We start from the raw sequence: 20,270 nt of genomic DNA, 5'->3' as shown, positions 1-20,270 counted from the left end.
GATGCGTGGAGTAACTGTTTTAGCAATAGAGGATCTTTATAACCTAATTAAATTACACTGGAAGGAAGAATATGGAAAGGGAACACAAAAAGCCTAATATCCCAGTCCATGTTGAAGTAGTAATTAGCTGTCTTCCTTTTAGTCTTGGGGAAGAGGAAAATATGCCCTAAATTACCAGTGTTGAAAGTTTTTGCGCCATGGAGAATCATTTTGATTGGCACCACTAAACCCTTTCCCCCATGTATCCATCCAGAGGATATTGAAGACCTTACTTCTATCTTAACAATGTAAATAATTTGAGAGAAAAGGTCAAGCAGGTAAACCAAATACCAATAATAACAAATGCTTTATCAGAGATTCAAATAGCTGAAGCCCTTCTCAAAACATTTTAGTAGCTGAAAGACTTTTCAATCCCCATTATTAGCATATCTCCCTGCCTTTCTACACCTTAATTTTCCTGGCACTGATGGCAAATGCAGAACCATTAATAAGCAACTGATACTCATTTTTAGTGAAGCATATACTAATCATTCAAAAGTGGTGTTGTTAAGCCATTAGTAGATTTATCTTCCCTGTTCCTGTAATTTCATCTCCAAATATGTGGGCAGATTTTGGGGGGTCAGGGTTTTGAGGTGGTTGCTTTCCTTCACCAGCATAATACTTGGAATCATATTCTTCCTGTCAAAATAAAGCCTTGTCCCTGGTTTACTAGGGGGTTACCAATTCCTCATCTGCAAGATAACAACTCTGTTTTCAGCCAGGTCGAGAACTGAGCATCTGTGAGATCAATCTTCTATGAATTATCATTTTACAGTCTTTTCGTTGTATTAGACAGTACTATGGTTGCACATCAAATTTTTATTAGTCTCGAATAAATAATACACTCACAAGTTCAACTTCCAAAGACAAAGAATGTATGGAAAAAGTTTTCTCATCCCTGTCCCTTCTCTCTACCAGCAAACACTGGTGTTAGTTCTTTTGTTTTCTATCCAAGATAGTCAATGCATTTGTAAGAAAATATAAATGTATGATCTTTTTCCCTTTTTATGCAAATAATTGCATATCATGCATAATGTTTGTGTCAATCAGGGTTCAATTGGGAAAGCAGCCACATGAATATTAAGGAATAAAAGATTTATTATAGGAATGTAGCCTTGTACAATTGTATGTGAAGCTGAGGAAGTAAAAGTCTGAAAAGGGAGCTTGAAAGATCAGAGAAAAGTGACCAATTTTTAAGTGATGGCATAGGTGGACAACTCAAAGCTTGCCAAAGAACCTAGAAATTCAGATGCATCCAACTATTAGGATAAGAAGGGCTGATGGAGAAATCCCAAGGACAGTGTTATCAAATAGAACTTTCTGTAATGATGAAAATGTTGTGTTTCCTCACTGTCCAATATGGTAGTCATTAGTCACATGTGGCTATTGAGCACTTAAAATGTGGCTAGTGTGGCTGGGGAACTGAACTTTTGTACCTGGTACAGAAATGTTTGTTAATCATACCTATCTAGGATTCATATTCCTCACTTACAAACTGTGGGCACCACCCTTACTTGTGCCGTTATTGTGAGGAGAGATAACATGGGGTAATACATATGATACAGTTGTGTTAACCACAGATAATTTTACCTTCTTAAGAGACTGAATTTTTGAAAGGGCCTGGAGGGAAATATAAATATTGGTATAGTGGAAGCATTATAACTCAGCCCCAGGCCTGGGGGTTAGGAGACATGGACTCTGCCACTTTGCTGTGACATTCTAGACAAGTTACTGCTTTCTGTGGTGCAGCTTCCTCTTCTGGTAACTGGAAAGTGAAAAGCCGTGTGCAAATGCGAGCTGCAACTTTAGTGCAGCATTAATTTACTGAAGTGTGCAAGATACTGTGCTAAGTACTGTATCCCCCGTTACTATATCAGCTCTCCTCTAATCCAATTTGCTACCCTTATTTGAATTTTTTATTGATTGAATTTCTATGATAACTATACTAATGAATATCTTTGAAGAATATTTTAAATATATAGCTAATTCTGATTGTGGCCTTTTTTATTTAAAAGAGGGCTGAACTTAGGCTGTATACCTAAAAAAATATCACATTAAGGCTAGTCTAAAATAAAAGCTTTATTTCTGATGCTTTAAAGAAATGACAGCTGAAACCAACTTTTTTTAAATAAGGTTCTCAAAACATAATTTTTTGATTTCTGGAAACACACTATTCACAAAAGATACTGAATCAAAGAATTTAATCTACTATTTTTTCAATCATTCTTGTAACTTTATGCCCTTCAGACCATGAGGTCCTGCATGAGGTCCATGCAGCTATTCTGTGTCTTTTCCCAACAGGAAATAAATAAAAACTGGTGTGGTAGGGGAAGTGTATGGGAGCTAAAATTATAGGATTATGGTGTTTTTACTTATACCTTTGCATTTACAAATTTGAAATACTGTATAGTTTTTCCTCAGGTGTTACTAAAGGGAAAAATGTCATCACTTTAAATGGCAAGGCCACAGACAAAGATCAGCATTTTAATCAGAACGATCAGATTGATCCTAAACATCTCTTCTAGTTTTTAACATACTGTCTTAAGTTTTGTATCCTTATCTAATGAAGATTATTGTTATTATTTGTAAGTTCATATGTAGCATTTAAACTTCCAATAATATAATGGTGAATGTTGGTTTCAAGATTTTCAAGTTGCCCAAATATGAGTATAGTTTCTAGGACTTGTAGATACCTCCTTTTAAAAAAAGAACTATTACTTCCCTGCCGTTTCTCACTGAAAGCCGATCCCTATTGTGGATGAATCTGACTTGTTCTTACTGTCTAATAGCCCCAGGAATAGCAACTCTTTACTTAAGGCATACATTAAAAAAAAAAGTAACCTCTTTCTTTCAGACCTCCTAAGCCACGAAAATGCAGCAACGCTGAATGATGTGAAGACCCTAGTCCAGCAGCTGTACACAACACTGTGCATCGAGCAGCACCAGCTAAACAAGGAAAGGGAGCTGATCGAAAGATTAGAGGATCTCAGAGAGCAGCTGGCACCCCTGGAAAAGGTACAGACTCAAATCTCAGACTTTTCTCTTCACTGGTATTTTTTCCATATATGTTTGCTGTTTTATCTCCACATATGTTTGCTTTTTAAGGTAATTGAGCTGTGTCAATCAATCTAGTTTTGGGGACTGAATCATAAAAAAGTTCCAAAGTTAAGAAAGAACTTAAAAAGAAATAGTTTGGAGTCTTGATAATGAACTTAGAACTTTGTGGTCTAAATGTCTGGCCTTACCCAGATTTACCACCATTACAACAAAGATTGAAATAACTGCTGATCAAGAAAGGTTCTGAATACAGAGGGTAATGATTTTAGTCAAGTTTGTAATTAGGTAGAGTATTATACAGCTGTTAAAAATGATTGCATAGATCTAATATGTTATAGAAAACTATTCATAATATTTTATGGAACCTAAATTATAAAATGTATGCGTATAAGTGTACCCAGTTTTAAGTGTATTATGCTCTTTATTCATATTTATGTATTTTAAATATATATAATATGCTAATAAAGAGTGAGATTATGATTGGTTTTTCTTCTTTTCATTTATCTGACTGTTTTAGAGTGAATATGTGTCATTCTTATTTTTTAATGATACAACAAATTATAAGAGATTAACAAAGACACAAATATTCTCTTCATATTGTAATTTTTCTAATTTCTTTAAAAATAATCAACACACATCCTGAGGTTGTTCTCATTAAGTGTAAGGCCATTAGAAAGCTGTGATAAATTAAACTTTGAGGAACTGTTGTGAAGAGGGATCAGATTTAAATTTGGTATTTTCAAAATGTAAAGTATTTTTTAAAATACCTGCTATAATAAAATAATTATGATCCTATATTAAGTATTTACTACCTGCCAGGAATTATTCTGAGTATTTTATCTGTATTCTGTTAATCCTCAGAACAACTCAACAATGGAGTTGCTGGTGATTTGCAGGCAGGGCCTGAACTCCTCCCCTCTGAATCCAGAGTCCGTGCTCCAACTCACTGTGCTGCCCACTAGTCGGCCCTCAGAGTAAAAACTGAGACTAGATTAAATTTTATATATGGTGGTGAAGGAACTTGTGCATGCTTTCATGTCCCTCTTTGCAAAGAGCGGAATCTTGTAGGTGGATGAAGAGCTGTTGAAACTAACTTACTCCTGTAGTTTCACCGTATTTTCAGCCACTTCTAGCACGAAACACAAAACAGTGTCCTAAAAAATATTAGTCCTTCTAAATATTTTATTCAGTGAAAACAATAGGTACTATTTAGGAAGACAAGCTATATTTAATAGAACTGAGATTAACTTGTATCTTGATTTTGAGCCCTGTTTCTTTAGTGACCATAGAACAGTTTAAATAAGCAGTTTTAAGTTGATTCTGTTGAAAGTGCTTTACAAACTATCATGTATGCTCCATAGGTACGAATTGAGATCAGCAGAAAAGCTGAGAAGAGGACCACTTTGGTGCTATGGGGTGGACTTGCCTACATGGCCACACAGTTTGGCATTTTGGCCCGACTTACCTGGTGGGAATATTCCTGGGACATTATGGAGCCAGTCACCTATTTCATCACTTACGGAAGTGCCATGGCAATGTACGCATATTTTGTAGTGACACGCCAGGTAAGAATTCCTCTTCAAGTACCTTTTTATGAGAGAGTAATGAAATTTTGCTTGTCAAACTAGTTCTCTTTTCTCATGTTGTTTCTAAGGCCGGTTTCCTGTAAGTAATCATTTATATGTAGGTGTGCACATATGCCGGTTATGTATCAGGCATATTTAGATGCTAAAGAAGGAAATCGATATGAGATATGACTTCTGCCCTCATGAAGCTGACAGACTATAAAGAGGGCCATATAAACCATTCGGGAAAGCATTACATTTCGGAAAATATGTTACAGTAAGTAATAGAACAAGAGGGAAAATGAGAAAAATGGGCTGTAGGAAAACTTGTTCAGCTAAGTTGCTTGGCTTTTTATGTATTGTGTAATTAATTTAACAAATAGAGCAGCCCCAAGCTTTTTAATTTTATTTTTAATTCTTGGAATGGAGAATTGGTGATACCTAATCAAATTGTTAAACTAAACTCTGGGGTAACTTCTAAGTTGTTAAGCAAATGTGAGTTTTTGTACTTTTTATTTTATGGAAGACAGACAAAAATTAGATATATATTCATTTTATACTCTTGGCCTATTCTTTATCAACAAAGTCTCACTTATTAAATATCAGTAGCATGCCCTGGCCAGATGACTCAGTCGATTGGAACACCATCCCATGCACCAAAAGACTGCAGTTCAATCCCTGGTTAGGGCACATACCTAGATAATGGGTTCGATCCCCATTTGGGGCATGTACGGTAGGCAACCAATCAATGCTTTTCTCCCTCCCTCTCTCCCTTTCTCTCTCTGTTAAATCAATAAAAACATATCCTCAGGTGAGGAATGAATGAATGAATAAATAAATAAATATCAGTAGCTAGAACTAATTTTTGTTGCCAATGCAGTTTTTTTAGTAGCTGGGAAATCCAGAGTGTTGCTTTAGGAAGTATGAGGGTTTTTTTTTTTAAGTATATTTTATTCATTATGCTGTTATAGTTTTGTCCCATTTTTTCTCCCCTTTATCCCCCTCCACCCAATACCCCATTCCCTGTAGCACCCCCCCACCCTTCAGTTCATGTCCATGCATTGTACATATAAGTTCTTTGCATTCTCCATTTCGTATATTATTATTTACCTCCCCCTACCTATCTTGTACCTATCCATAATGCCTCTTATTCCCTCTGCCTTTTCCCCCATTCTCCCCTTCCCCCTCCTTACTGATAACCTTCCATGTGATCTCCATTTCTGTGGTTCTGTTCCTGTTCTAATTGTTTGCTTAGTTTGTTTCATTTTTTTAGGTTCAATTGTCGATAGTTGTGAGTTTGTTGTCATTTTAATGTTCATAGTTTTTATCTTTTTCTTAGATAAGTCCCTTTAACATTTCATATAATAAGGGCTTGGTGATGATGAACTCCTTTAACTTGACCTTGTCTGGGAAGCACTTTATCTGCCCTCCCATTCTAAATGATAGCTTTGCTGGATAGAGTAATCTTGGATGTAGGTCCTTGCCTTTCGTGACTTTGAATATTTCTTTCCATCCCCTTCTTGCCTACAAGGTTTCTTTTGAGAAGTCAGCTTATAGTGTTACAAAAACTCCTTTGTAGATAACTCTCTCCTTTTCTCTACTACTTTTAAGATTCCTTATTTTTAATCTTGGCCAATGTAATTATGATGTACCTTAGTGTGTTCCTCATTGGGTTCAACTTCTTTAGGATTCTCTGAACTTCCTAGACTTGTATGTCTATTTCCTTCACCAGCTTGGGAAAGTTTTCCTCCATTATTTGTTCAAATAAGTTTTCACTTTCTTGCTTTTCCTCTTCTTCTGGCACCCGTATGATTCAGATGTTGGAATATTTAAAATTGTCCCAGAGATTCCTAAGCCTCTCTTCATTTTTTTGAATTCTTGTTTCTTCATTCTCTTCTAGTTGAATGTTTCCATCCTTATGTTCCAAATTAATTTGAGTCACAGTTTTTTTCCCTTCACTGTTAGTTCCCTATATATTTTTTTTATTTTGTAGGCATATTCAATCATTTCTGTGAGCATCCTGATTACCACTGTTTTGAACTCTGCATCTGATAGGTTGGATGCTTCCTCATTGCTTAGTTCTTTTTCTGGAGTTCTGATCTGTTGTTTCATTTGGTCCATATTTCTTTGTCTCAGCAAAACTGGTATGTTGTAAGGGGTGGAGGCATGGGTATTCACAAGGGTAGGGCAACCCACATTACTGAGTTGTGGTGCTATATGTGAGAGAGGGGCCAGAGAGGGAAAAATGCTGCTTGCTGGCTTTCTCCCCACTTTCCATCACTTTCCCCACTTCCCACACGTGAATTGTGCTCTTTCAGGTGCTGCCCTGGTGCTGATTCCCAATTGGGTGGGCCTGTGTATATTCTAGGACCCTGTAGTCCCCTCCAACCAACTTTCCTGTGAGATTAACAGTTTCCCCCACCACTGCAACCCCCACAGATTTTTACAGCCAGAGGTTTTGATGCTTCATTTCCCAGCACTGGAACCCTGGTTTGCATAGACTGTCTTGCTCCCCAGTTGTTCCTCCTAGTTTATCTGCACGTGAATATGGGACAGCCCAGTCCACCAGCCGCCACATTGCCTGCCTTATCTGCCATCACCACCTTGCTGTACATCCTCTCTGCCCTGGCTGCCCATCTCCGCCCCTCCTACCGGTCTGAATGAATCCTTCTTCTTTAACTCCTTGTTTGTCAGATTCCCATACAATTTGATTTCCTGGCTGTTCTGGTTGTGCTTTGTTTTAAATTGGTTGTTATTCTTCTTTTGGTTGTGTGAGGAAGTAAAGCATGTCTATCTATGCCTTTATCTTGGCCAGAAGCCAGTATGAGATATTTATTATCACTTGTTATGTATGTGATACCACCACAGATCCAACCTCTCTTAAATTAAAAAACAAAATTGAAATAGGGGAAACACATGAGAAACTTTTTCTGATTTCCTAGGAAACAGAAGAAAGCTAAGAATTGTTTCTTTTATATTTTTATATGGCTGCTATTAAATGTAGGCATTTTGCTTCTGTTGTTAGACCAGTGGTCATAGGCCTATGTATGTGTAAAAAGGTGAAAACCCAAGAACATTATTTAACCTTTCTGATCCTCCCAAACTTGTCTAGTAGAAAAGAGAGTTAGTAAACTGTTCATGTCTACCATTGTTCACTCATAGCCTTCAGCACCTAGTTCAATGTCTGGCTCATACTAGTCACTGTGCGAACAAAAATTAATAGCCAGATGAGTTATATCTTAATCAGAGCTCTAGACAGGGCTTGCATATATCTATCTCTTGTGTTCCTTTCCCTCTCCTCTCACCCTTCTTTCCCTTTCCCTCATCCCCCTTTCCTCTTCTGTCTTTGCTGTCCTTTCTTCCTCTGCCTGTACGAAGTCTGTCCAGAAAGTATCCAGCCATGCACTGTTAAAAAATAAAGACATTCCTTGACAAAGATACAAGAAACATTGTACATGGAACAGTGACACCTCAGTCCCCTTCAAAGTAGGCACCCTGGGATCTCACACAGTTCTCCCAGTTGCCATCAGCTGCCCCATCGTATTTTCCTGAATCTCATCCATGTTCTGAAATCTCTTCCCTTTCAAAGGTGATTTTAGTTTTGGGAAAAGCCAGAAGTCACATGGCACCAATTCTGGGCTGTATGGTGCCTGAGTCACCCGAATAATTTCATCTTTTGCCAAAAAAATCTGCACCAGACTTGGTACATAAGCGGGCACATTGTCGTGATGAAGCTGCCAGTCACCAGTTGCCCATAGCTGCAGCTCTCTGAATCATCCAAATAGTTTTTGCAGAGGAATGTTCAAGCTTAATGCAAAATTTGATGCAGACTCATTGCTGTACTCCCTTAGTCATTTTGAATACAATGGTCACATAGTACACATTCTCATTCAACAGTGTCTGTCACCCCACTGACTAGTACAGTGAAGTTGTCATTGCTCACGCATGTGCATTCCAGCCCACTCTCCTTGGCTGCCAGGTTACATTGATGTTGCACTAACCATTCTCAGTATATTAACAGTGATTGGACTTTTTCCACAGACCTCATATACACACCCCTTTAATGGGTTCTTCTTAGTATTGATTGAAGTCCAAACTTCTTAGTCTGCTAATGTGTTCAACCCCCCTGTGTATGTACTGTGTGCTCTAAACAAATCAAATTATCTTTTTTAAGCTTTTATTTAGTTATCTTTAGAGAGCAGGGAAGGGAGGAGAAAGAAGGAGAGAAATATTGATGTGCAAGAGAGACATTGATCTCTCACACACCCCCAACCAGGGACCTAGACCACAACCCAGGCATGTGCCCTGACTGGGAATTGAACCAGTAACTTTTTGGTTTCTGGGACGATGCCAAACCCACTGAGCCATACCAGTCAGTGCTCAAATTATATTCTTTATTCCCCGCCCAAATACCCCATTTACCTACACTCAACTTAAAATTCTTCTGAATTCCTGTTAAGTACATTATGCCTCTCATTTTCCTCATCCTTTGCTATCTTGTATTATAATTATTCATAGATCATGTCTTTTCCCTTATATTATGATATCTTTTGACACTAGACATTTAGTTTTTTTCAATTATTATTGCCTAACACAGTGCCTTACATCTCTAATAGCCTACCTGTCCTGCTAGTTAAATGCTATACTTCTGATTCCCAGAGCATTTTTGCTGTCCCCAAGTGACAAATTGCAAAATAGCAATAGTAAATAATGTAGTTTTAGTGGTTTGTTAATAGGAAACATTGGCCAAATAAAATATAGAGATTCTTGTACTAAATACTCTTTTCAATATTCATATCCATAATTAACACCCATGAAACAAAAATGCTTGTTTAACATAATTTCCACTCTTCTAAATTCTTATTATGAGATACTGCTTTTGCTAGCAACCTAAATATATCCCAATAGTATATTACATTCCAAAGAATCTTTTTTATGTTCTTTTTTTAATATATTTTGTTGATTATGCTATTACAGTTGCCCCATTCTCCCCCTTCACTCCCCTCCCCCCTGCGTACCCCCTCCCACCCCCACTCCCCCCCTTTAGTTCATATCCATGTGTCATAAGTTCTTTTGCTTCTACATTTTCCACACCATTCCTGCCCTCCCCCTATTTTCTACCTATTGTCTATGCTACTTATTCTCTATATCTTTTTCCCCTCTCCCCTCCCACTTCCCTGTTGCTAACCCTCCATGTGATCTCCATTTCTGTGATTCCACTCCTATTCTCTTTGTTTGCTCAGTTTGTTTTTGTTTTAGGTGTGCTTGTTACTAACTGTGAGTGTGATGTCTTTTTTTTACTGTTCATGTTTTTTATCTTCCTTTTCTTAGATAAGTCCCTTTAACATTTCTTATAATAAGGGCTTGGTGATGATGAACTCCTTTAACTTGGCCCTATCTGAGAAGCACTTTATCTGCCCTTCCATGCTAAATGAAAGCTTTGCTGGATAGAGTATTCTTCGCTGTAGATCCTTGCCTTTCAGGACTTGGAATACTTCTTTCCAGCCCCTTCTTGCCTGCAAGATCTCTTTTGAGAAATCAGCTGACAGTCTGATGGGAACTCCTTTGTAGGTAACTGTCCCCTTATCTCTTGCTGCTTCTAGAATTCTGTCCTTCATTTTTACCTTGGCTAATGTAATTATGATGTGCCTTGGCATGTTCCTCCTTGGGTCCACCCTCTTTGGGATTCTCTGAGCTTCCTGGACTTCCTGGAAGTCTATTTCCTTTGCCAGAATGGGGAAGTTCTCCTTTATTATTTGTTCAAATAACTTTTCCACTTGTTGTGTTTCCTCTTCCCCTTCTGGTACCCCTATAATTTGGATATTGGAACGTTTAAAGGTGCCCTGGAGGTCCCTAAGCCTCTCATTTTTTTGAATTCTTGTTTCTTTATTCTTTTCTGTTTGGTTGTTCCTTTATTCCTTCTGGCCCCTTCCATTGATTTGAAACCCAATTTTCTTTCCATCACTATTGGTTCCGTGTGCATTTTTCTTCATTTCACTTATTGTAATCTGCATTTTTTTCATCTAATTTATGACCAAAGTCCACCAATTCTGTAAGCATCCTGATCACCAGTGCTTTGAACTATGCATCTGATAGGTTGGCTATTTCTCAGTTGCTTAACAAAATTGGCTCTGGGGCTTTTAACTCTGTTTGAGCCATCTTTTTAATTTAATTTAATTTTTTTTTCCTTTGGTCTGGTCGCGCCTGTTACATATGAGGGGCGGAGCCTTAGGTGTTCACCAGGACGGGGCACCTCAGTTGTTGGGTTGTGATGTTGTATGTGGGGTGGGGTCCGAGAGGGAACAGTGGTGCCTGCTCCGCTCTCACCAGGATTCCAGTCCCTTTTGCCACTTCCCACAAGCAAATTGGTCCCCTCTGGTGCTGGCTCCCAGGCGGGTAGGCTTGTGCACTCTCTCGGACTCTGTGGGTTTCTCCAAGGAGCCTCCTGTGAGGCTGATAGAATCTCCCAGCCTCAACTTCCACAGGTGTTTTTAATCGGTGCCTTCAGGCTTTGTTTCCCAGTGCTAGGTCCCTGGGATGCGCAGTCTGTGTCGCGCTGCAGGTTTTTGCTAAGTTCTGCAAGCGAATGTGCGGCTGCGGACAGCCAGATGCCTTGTGCGCCTCACTGGGTCTGCTCGCTGCCTCCCGCACCCACAGTCTGCCACCAGTCCATCAGCTGCAGTCTGCGGTTTGCACCCTGCGCGCATGCGTCTGCCAGCCACCGATTTTTCCTGCCGGTACCTCTCAACCCCTCTTTGTAGGCCTCCGATTCTGCCCCTCCTTACCGGACTGGATGTATGGTATTCAGACTTCATTGGGTTCATTTCTCTCTGTTCTGGTTGGTTTTTGTTTATAAATTCTTGTTGTCCTTTGTTTTGGTTGAGCGAGGAGGTACAGTGTGACCACCTATGCCTCCATCTTGGATCCTCTCCCCAAAGAATCTTTGTAAGATGACAAGTTCCTGGAAATCATAAAATCAAGTGGGATATTAAATTTACTGATTAATTTTCAGTATCAATTTCTGTTATGAAAAAAAAATGAGCCTGACAATAAGAATTGCCATTCTGAGCTACTTCAGCGTGCATGTGGACCACCCATCCAATACCCTAGCCCATGCCTTTTCTTCAACGGGGATATTGCCTCCTCGGGGAGAAAATTGGATCTTGGGAGTAAAACATCTTAGATGTTTATAATATATAAACATATATACAGTGTTTCTATAGTCTTAAACCTTTTGGGGGGGATGAGGGGTAATCAGAAAAAAATATTTTAAAAGGCTACTTAGGGGGACAGTAATGAAAAATGAGTAAAGAAACACTGATCTAACCTTTAGTACCCTTTGTCATCTCAGTTCCAACAACCATCATTTGTATTACTCCAGAAGACCACTTCAGTGACTATTCAGGACCTTCTTTCCTGGAACTGCCCTACTTGTAATATAAATTAGCATGCTAACTTCTGACTACAGTTTATTTTCTGTCTATCCCTTTTGTTCACTCACTTTCTGCTCTGACTTCATCCAGATCTTTAGGTTCCTGATATTCCTCTCTTTTTACTATTACCTTCCTGTGTTACTTTCTTTTCTGTCAAACTTAGATCCTATTGTCATTCTCTTCTTAGTATCTTAAAATCCCATTGACTTTCCACCATATGCACTCTATAAATTCCTAATCTTGGATGAATGTAGCCGTTTATCCTATATCCAGACTACAGAACATTGCTGGAGAAAAATCATGTGACCATGTGGATTTCCTTCCCCCACCTCCCACAGTAGTTATTCTGAGACTTCACCTTAAGCTCCCCATGTCACCTTTAATGTTGCCTCTTCGAGAATATTGAGGTAATGGATATAAGCTTTCTAGTTCCTAAATCTTTGAGTGTAACAATATTTGCACCAAGTGCCACACTATTTACTTTGAGCTCAAATAAGAGGTGGCATTTTCCTGTTCAGGGTTAGCTCCTCTACCAGTTTTCTGTCCCACCCTCCACAGCCACTTCCAGTATCTTACTCCAGTTTATTTTTTGTGTTCCCTGTGTTGTCAAACAACCTCTCCTCTGATTTCTTCTCTTTATAGCCAAGCTGTCTGCTGAGTGTAGTATATAGTTGATTGTGAATGCTCATTGCCCAAAAGAGGGAGCATAGAATATATTTGAATAAATTTATGTGTACAGCTATATTCTAAGCAAAGATGGATAAGTAGCCTAGTATCAACAATTTAGATGAAAGAAGAGGGCTTTCCCTCAGTTTTTAATCCAACAATTATCCCTTCAGTCAGTATTAACTGATGATTCAGACTTCAATTCTATCCATTTCCAAAGGCTTTCTAGTACCTTTAGCTACTATTTACCTATTATCTGTCATCATCAGTAATTAAACATTTACTTCTGCTTCTAGTATGGCATACTAGGTAATCAGACCAATACTCCCATTAGGAAAAATTAGAATAATTAGATGAAATATTAAACACATCTGCCTGTGGACACCTGAGAGCTAACAAGATAGAAAAAATTACTAGGCAAGGACCTGGAGAAGTAGAGTCCCAGGAAGGTGAACTGATACAAGTGTGCTTATTCCTCTGGTTAGTTATACTAATTAAGGAGGGTAAAGCTGAAAAGCCAAGAAGCAGAGCCATACTTGATAATCTAGAAGGACCAAAGCCAGGATCACTAAAGGAGATGAAACACTTTTTTTAAATTGAATTAGAGAGAGAGAGAGAGACATTGATTTTTTAGTTCCACTTATTTATGTACTCATTAGTTGATTCTTGTAGTTGTCCTGACTGGGATCAAACCTGAAACCATGGCATATTGGGACAGTGCTCTAACCAACTGAACCTCTAAAGGCTACTATTGTAGAATAAGGAAAAATCTGTTTTAGGTGCTCCCAGAGACTGTAGTTCATCTTCAGTCATCTCAATCCCATAATTAGATTAAGGTAGTTCTAGAGATCTGGTGAGTACTAGATGAGTACCCATGTTCACAAGTTCTAGGCAGGAGCAAATATAAATCATCCCTGAGCAAAGAAGTCAAGAAAAAGATATAAAAGATGCAAAGATTGCAAAGAAAGAAAACTAACATTATTCATAGATGTTATACACTTAAAAAAATACAAAAACATGTAAAAGTTAATTGTTTTGAATCCCTAAGTGGATTTTATAAGATAACTGGGTAAAAGGTCAATATGCATAAATCAATTGCTTATCTATATGCCAACAATAGTTAGAAAATGAAATTTTATAAAAGATGAAAATTCAAATGACTGTTTTGCCATTTAATCATTTTTTTATTCTTTTATTTATTATACATCAGCTACAGTTGACATACAATACTATACTAGTTTCAGGTATACACCCCCATGACCAGATACCACATAACCCACCAAGTGATTACCCTGATGAATCCTGTACCCATATTACACCACATCTAGCTACCAGAATACTACTGACTACATTTCCTATGCTGCACTCCACATCCCACAACCATTCCAGAACAACCAATTTGTACTTCTCGATCCCTTTACCCGCTTCACACCCAACCTCCCTCCCGTCTGGCAACCATCAAAATATTCTCTGTATATATGAGTCTGTTTCTGTTCTGCTTGATTGTTTATTTTGTTTTCACATTCAATTGTTGATAGATGTGTATTTATTGCCATTTTATTGTTCATATTTTTATCTCTTCTTTTCTTCCTCTTAAAGAACACCCTTAAACATTTCATATAATGCCGGGTTGTGGTGATGAGCTCCTTTAGCTTTGTCTTCTCTGGGAAGTTCTTTATCTGTCCTTCGATTCTAAATGGTAGCTTTGCTGGGTAGAATAATCTTGGTTGCAGGTCCTTGCTTTTCATCACTTTAAATATTTCTTGCCAGTCCCTTCTGCCCTGCAAAGTTCTGTTGAGAAATCGACTGACATTCTAATGGGAGCTCCCTTGTAGGTAACTAACTGCTTTTCCCTTGCTGCTTTTAAGATTCTCTTTGTCTTTAACCTATTGCATTTTAATTATGATATGTCTTGGCATGGGCCTCTTTGAGTTCATCTTGTTTGGGACTCTCTGCATTTCCTGGACTTGTATGTCTATGTCCTTCACCAGACTAGGGAAGTTTTCTCATGTCTGGGAATAGTTTTCCCAGTCTGGGGTACCGTATCTCAGGAAAAGAAATAGATATCCGTGGCTTAGGCAGCTCTCGGTTCTTCTTAGTAATTTGTGCTCAGCTGGCAGGCCTTCCTTAGTTCCCAGCAGCATTGGTTGTGTTGCCAGGATCTCCAGCTAAAGCCTCTTGGTGATTCTTCTCATGGCTGCGGGAGTGGGGGGGGGGGGTGGTGATCCCCCTTTCTGGGAGAGCGGCGAGGGCGGTGGCAGCAGCGCCGAGAGGGCTAGCGCGGAGCTCATTGTGTCCTGGCCAGAGCAGGTGGCTGCAAGGTTGGCTGAACTCGAGCGGTGAGAGTGCGGGCACAGCTTGCTGAGGCCTGGCGGTGGCTGCGGCAGCCGGGCAGTGACCCAGTGCTCCAGAGTCACTTACTGGTGGCCCCTTCTTGCAGCCACAGCTGCAGAGCCGGCTGGGGCTCAGAGCCAGGCAGTAGAGGAGCCGCAGGCAGCTGCATCGAGGACAGTGTTGTCTGCACAGCTGCGGGAGTCCCCACTCTGCTAAAGCCGCATGGTTCTCTCTTCAGTGGCTGCGGTCCTCTCTGCGCTGCCACAGCTGTATGGTTCTCTCCTCAATGGCCACCAAGTCTGGGTTTTAAATCCCTGCGGCCAATCTTCCTCTGCAGCCCCATTTCCTACTCCTCCCACACTTGGCCTCACATGCCGGAACTCTCAAAGCCTTCCAGCTTTACTGGGCTGCCATCATGAGTCTGGGCAGGCATGGCCCCATGTCATGGAGCCAATCTTCTCTGAGCTCCCACACAGGCGCTGTAACTCGGGGGACCTGCCCCCCAGTTACATCTTGGTGGGGAAGTTACTTCCATTCCCCTGGCTCAGAGCTGATCACAGCTATTTAACATATCTATGCAACCAGTTAAAGGTTATAGATATGCTAAATGACCACGCCAGAGGGTAGCTGCAAGGCTGTTGCTATGCGAAACAGCTCTCAGTGGCCCTGCTTCATTTGTCCCTTCCCCTGGGGTGGAGGGTGAGGACATTCTATATATTTTTCTAATATTTCCTGGACACCTTGAGTTCTGAACTCCATTACAAATCCTTCTTTTGGGGACCCTTTGGCTGCACCCTCCTACAGCACCAGCTTGCTAAGTTTGTGGGGGGAGAGTTTAGCAAAGGGACAGTGTCCTCTGCTCGCCTTGATGTCAGACACTTCAGTTTCTCCCTGTGTACCACTGGTGCCTTTCAAGCTGCTATCCCAGTGCTGGGGCTCAGAGGGACTGAGTCTGAGTAGGTGAGTCCATGTGTGATCTTTAAGAGGAACTGCTTGGGGCTCCAGCAGTTTATTCTGCTGACTCAATCCCAGCTGGTTTTTGCATCCAGAAGTTGTGGGGACTTATCTTCCTGGCACTAGAATGCTGGGCTGGGGGGCCTGGTATGGGTCTGGGACTCCTCACTCCCAAAATATCCCTCCTGAATTTTTGTCCACATGGTGTGGCACCAGCCCATTCCATGTCTGCACCCCTCTTACCAGTCTGCACAGGTTTGGTTTCTTTAATTCCGTAGTTGTCAGACTTCCATTCAGGTCAATTTCTGATGTTCCTGAGTGATGGTGGTTCTATATTTTAGTTGTACTTTTGATATGGTTGTGCAAGGAGGGGAGACATGTCTGCCTATGCCACCATCTTAACCAGAAGTCCCCTGACTCCATTTTTATAAAATTCAAAAAACAAGTAAAACTGTAGTGTAGAGTTCCAGATGATGTATGTTTAAGTAGGGGAACTACAAAGACAGACAGAAAGTACATCATAAAAGTCAAGATATTTATTACTTTGGGGAAAGGAGGGATTAGAAATTGGGAAGGGTCTGGAGGGGAGTTTCTGGGTTGTTGGCAGTGTTTATTTTTTTTTAAGCTGGTGATGATTAGCATGTATAATATGTGATGATTCATTTTTATTACATTTTTAGTGTGTGTGCTCTTCTATGTGTGTTCCTCAATAAAAATTTAAAGAAATATTTAACATGTCAGTATATATCTTTATATGTATGTATATGTGTTGAATCTATTCAACAGTATGTAAATGCCTATTTTGTGAAGATAGTATGTTAAGGACTAATAATTTAATTTCCCCTTTGTTTTTGTAGGAGTATGTTTATCCAGAAGCCAGAGACAGACAATACTTATTATTTTTCCATAAAGGAGCCAAAAAGTCACGTTTCGACCTAGAGAAATACAATCAACTCAAGGATGCAATTGCTCAGGTAAGTTTTCTACAAATAAAATTTAATAAATCCTAGTTTCACCTTGTATGGTATTAGTATTGTCTAGAACCACAGCACTTCAGTGAATAAACTCTGAAAGAATGACCCAACACTCTTCTTCCTATATGAATTGTTCCTTAGTTGATAAAAATGACTATTTTAGCATGAACACCTCTAGGGCGTTTTATAACACAGCAGATGAAAAGATGTGGGTCCTAGCTCTCCTATTAATACTAGCATGTTGAAATTTTTAGACCTATTTTTACTTTTTCATTTTGTTTCTTTAAAGTTGTCTATTTTTACTTTTCTTGCCTTTTAAAATCTTTCTATAATAATTGACCCAGAGATTTCTCACCTGAAATGTGTAGTAGCAATGGGGCAAAAAACAGAATCTAGGTAAGAGAGAGAGACTACTAGGAATCTTTGCCAGGAGCAGGTGAGAGCTTATTGAACTACAAGGTGCTTTTTAAAAAGAGTAGAATATTTTATTTTTCATAATCATTACTTCTTTCAGATTTCTGAGTGTGCCTTCCTCACTCTGATGTATTAGTTTTTGGTGAATAAATTCTCATCTTATTTTCTGTAGTCTTTTATGACTTTAGAGATTTTTCAAAAATCTCCAGGAGCTCTTCCCCTCCTCTTAAATGTTTAGTTGCTCCTCTCTGGACCTCCTCTGCCTTCTGTGTCCCTTTGGTGATGCGGTTGTGCTTTGAATAAGTTTATTAATCCATCTTCCTGCGTTGGCCCAAGAGGACTAATGTCTTCTGTTGTTCTGGGTGGTGGTTCTCAGGTGGAGGGAAAGCAACAGAATCATCTCTGGAGCTATGAAAAATGCAGATGCTTCAGCCCCAACGTAAGCCTATTAATCTAGCTTCTCCAGGGCGAGGGTCAAGCAAGTGTGAGTTTTAAAGGTACTACATAGCAGCTATCGAAAAACTTAATTGTTGGGTAAATAACAAAAGTCTTGATCAGCATAAATTGCATTTCTGGCTCCAGGCAAAGGTTTTTTGAAAGGGCTTCTCTCTGGAAAAGTACCACCAAGGTGCATCAGATGCTCCCCATATTTTTGAGTTCTGCCCTGTAGATAGCACAGACTTGCTGGAGCTCTGTTGACAGCTGAAGCTGCCTGACTTTGGTTTTGGTCCCTCTTTGTTGTCCCATTGTCACGGAGACACTCTTATTTTGAGAGTAATTGAGATGATTTCTCTGACACGTAGTGATGGAGGAAAGACAGTTTCCTTTTCTTAGGAGACACTGATATTAATGAAAATCTCCCTAGCCAGTTTTTCTCACCTTTTGTTTCCATTCTAGGCAGAAATGGACCTTAAGAGACTGAGAGACCCATTACAAGTACATCTGCCCCTCCGACAAATTGGTGAAAAAGATTGATCTGCAAAGAGCCTCTGAATCCCGGCAGAAAGAACACTTGTTTATAACTATTGCCTTTTTAATTAAAACATTGCAGGTGGAAGCTGGGAGCCATGTTGGGGTGGAGGGTTTTTACCTTTAACTAAAAAAAAAAAACAAAAAACAACAACAAGGATCTTAGGGAAGAAAGTAATGTTAAAATCTGAGGATCAAGCTTTGTGAAATACAAGCTCAAAGGGCTTAGTGAATCTTGTCTTAATCAAGCATCTCAGTTCCTGGATGAAATGATATATTATACAGTAGAGAGAGTCATAAACAGTAAGTGATGTTGGGGTGTTAGTTTCTTGCATCTTCTTTGCAGGTCAGCAAAACAATAACACACCAGCACCCCACTCTGCTCTATTTTTTTTATTTAACTTTTCTTATTTTTGACATAGGAGTCAATAAATATACAGAAAAGCAAATCCTCGAGCTGTGTGGGTGGCAAACAGAGTCTGAGCCCATGTCATTGGCGTTTATTTTCAAGTGGACCTAGCCTCGACAAAGTAAACCAGGAGAATCTCCCGCTTCTGCCCCTTTTCGGACCACCCACACCTGTTGGTTATATTTTATCCATGTGATTATTGGAACCAACTTATGACTGATGATTGACACTTTGCATTATCTTTATTACCTTCTTAAATGTCTGTATATTCCAGTGCTCTGGATCGGTATCTAGAAATTATTGGCAACACTGCATGAGGTTTGGTTTGGTTTTGTTTTCTACTAATTAATCTTTGAGAGGAGGCAGAATTTCCCTCCTTTAACTATCCCACTGATAGTCTCCTCTCCCTCCACAACTCAGCTTGGAGGGGAGGGTTCAGCTGTATTAACAAATCAGGAAGATGTAAGGTTTACAAATTGGCTAAAAATCATGGCTTTGTGGTCATTTCAGAACCAGAATAATTTCATTACTGTTAATCTGCTTGTGTGACACCATGTCTGGAGGCTTCGTTAATCTCGAAGGATGCGCACACACTTCCACACTGTCTGTGAGCCCTCCCACCTCCACAGCTTCAGCAGTTGTAAATCAAGTGTGTGGACCTCAAAGGGTGCAATTTATCTTTATACAGGAAAACATTTCTATGGCTTCTTTCAGCCTACTTTCTTCACCCAATTTTTTCTTAAATTGAGAGAAAGAAGCTTTAATCTTATACTCTATCAAAATATTTTCTACCATATTTCCAGATGACACATGCACTTGAAAATCAAAGGAACCTGTCTAATCTTCTGTTTTTAATTTCTGTGGAGGCAGGATGGAGAGGATGCTGGGGCTTCCACACAGCTGATTGGCTTTTTTTCTTTCACATCATTCATCCCTCCTCATCATGGCAAGGGATTTATTTCTCTTTTTCTTTCTCCTTTGGAATCATTGTGTATAAAAAGAAAACTTTTTAATGACAAACCCAGACTCCAGGTGCCTTGCAAAGGTTGAAGGCCAGCCAGGATTGCTGCTGCCGCTGCCCCTGCCACCACCCCTTCCACTGGCATGACGGAATGAAAGGATGCATGTCCCCACTTCCCAGCCCCTCCTCCACTTCCTTCCCCTGCCCACCCCCTAGTTGCAACCTCTTCCTTCATTTATTTTTTGTTAAGTTGTATGAATTATTTTTAAACCATTTATCCTGTTTGTGCACAGGGTTTTTAAGAAGAATAGCACAGTGCAATGAGCAAGTCCTTTAAGGGTGTGTGGGAGGCAAGGGAGGGAGGAAGGATGTGGAGAAAACTCCTTTAAACAAATAGCAAAATATTGAACATGTGTAAAATCCTGTATCATTTATGAAATATGTATAAAAAGCAATGTAACTTCTGGAACAATAAATAGTTATTCAATTTTTGAA

General features: G+C 39.6%; 1 protein-coding gene across 4 annotated transcripts in view; it reads left to right on the top strand.

Moving 5' to 3' along the window:
- The window catches only part of MCU (mitochondrial calcium uniporter), a 224,492-nt gene extending 204,222 nt beyond the window's left edge, over window positions 1-20,270 (top strand). For 3 of the 4 annotated variants that reach the window (XM_045842342.1, XM_045842345.1, XM_045842344.1), the window contains 4 exons: window positions 2,894-3,054; window positions 4,458-4,661; window positions 16,906-17,022; window positions 18,334-20,270. In XM_045842342.1, coding sequence (XP_045698298.1) covers window positions 2,894-3,054; window positions 4,458-4,661; window positions 16,906-17,022; window positions 18,334-18,411 — 560 coding nt within the window. In that variant the 3' untranslated portion in view covers window positions 18,412-20,270. The remainder of the gene's footprint in view (window positions 1-2,893; window positions 3,055-4,457; window positions 4,662-16,905; window positions 17,023-18,333) is intronic. The other variant, XM_045842343.1, reaches the window with a different exon arrangement.

The sequence above is a fragment of the Phyllostomus hastatus genome, unplaced genomic scaffold (assembly GCF_019186645.2).
Source record: "Phyllostomus hastatus isolate PE091 unplaced genomic scaffold, TTU_PhHast_1.1 phas_contig_38, whole genome shotgun sequence".
Taxonomy (NCBI): Eukaryota; Metazoa; Chordata; class Mammalia; order Chiroptera; family Phyllostomidae; genus Phyllostomus; species Phyllostomus hastatus.
This window is presented reverse-complemented; position numbering and strand designations above follow the sequence as displayed.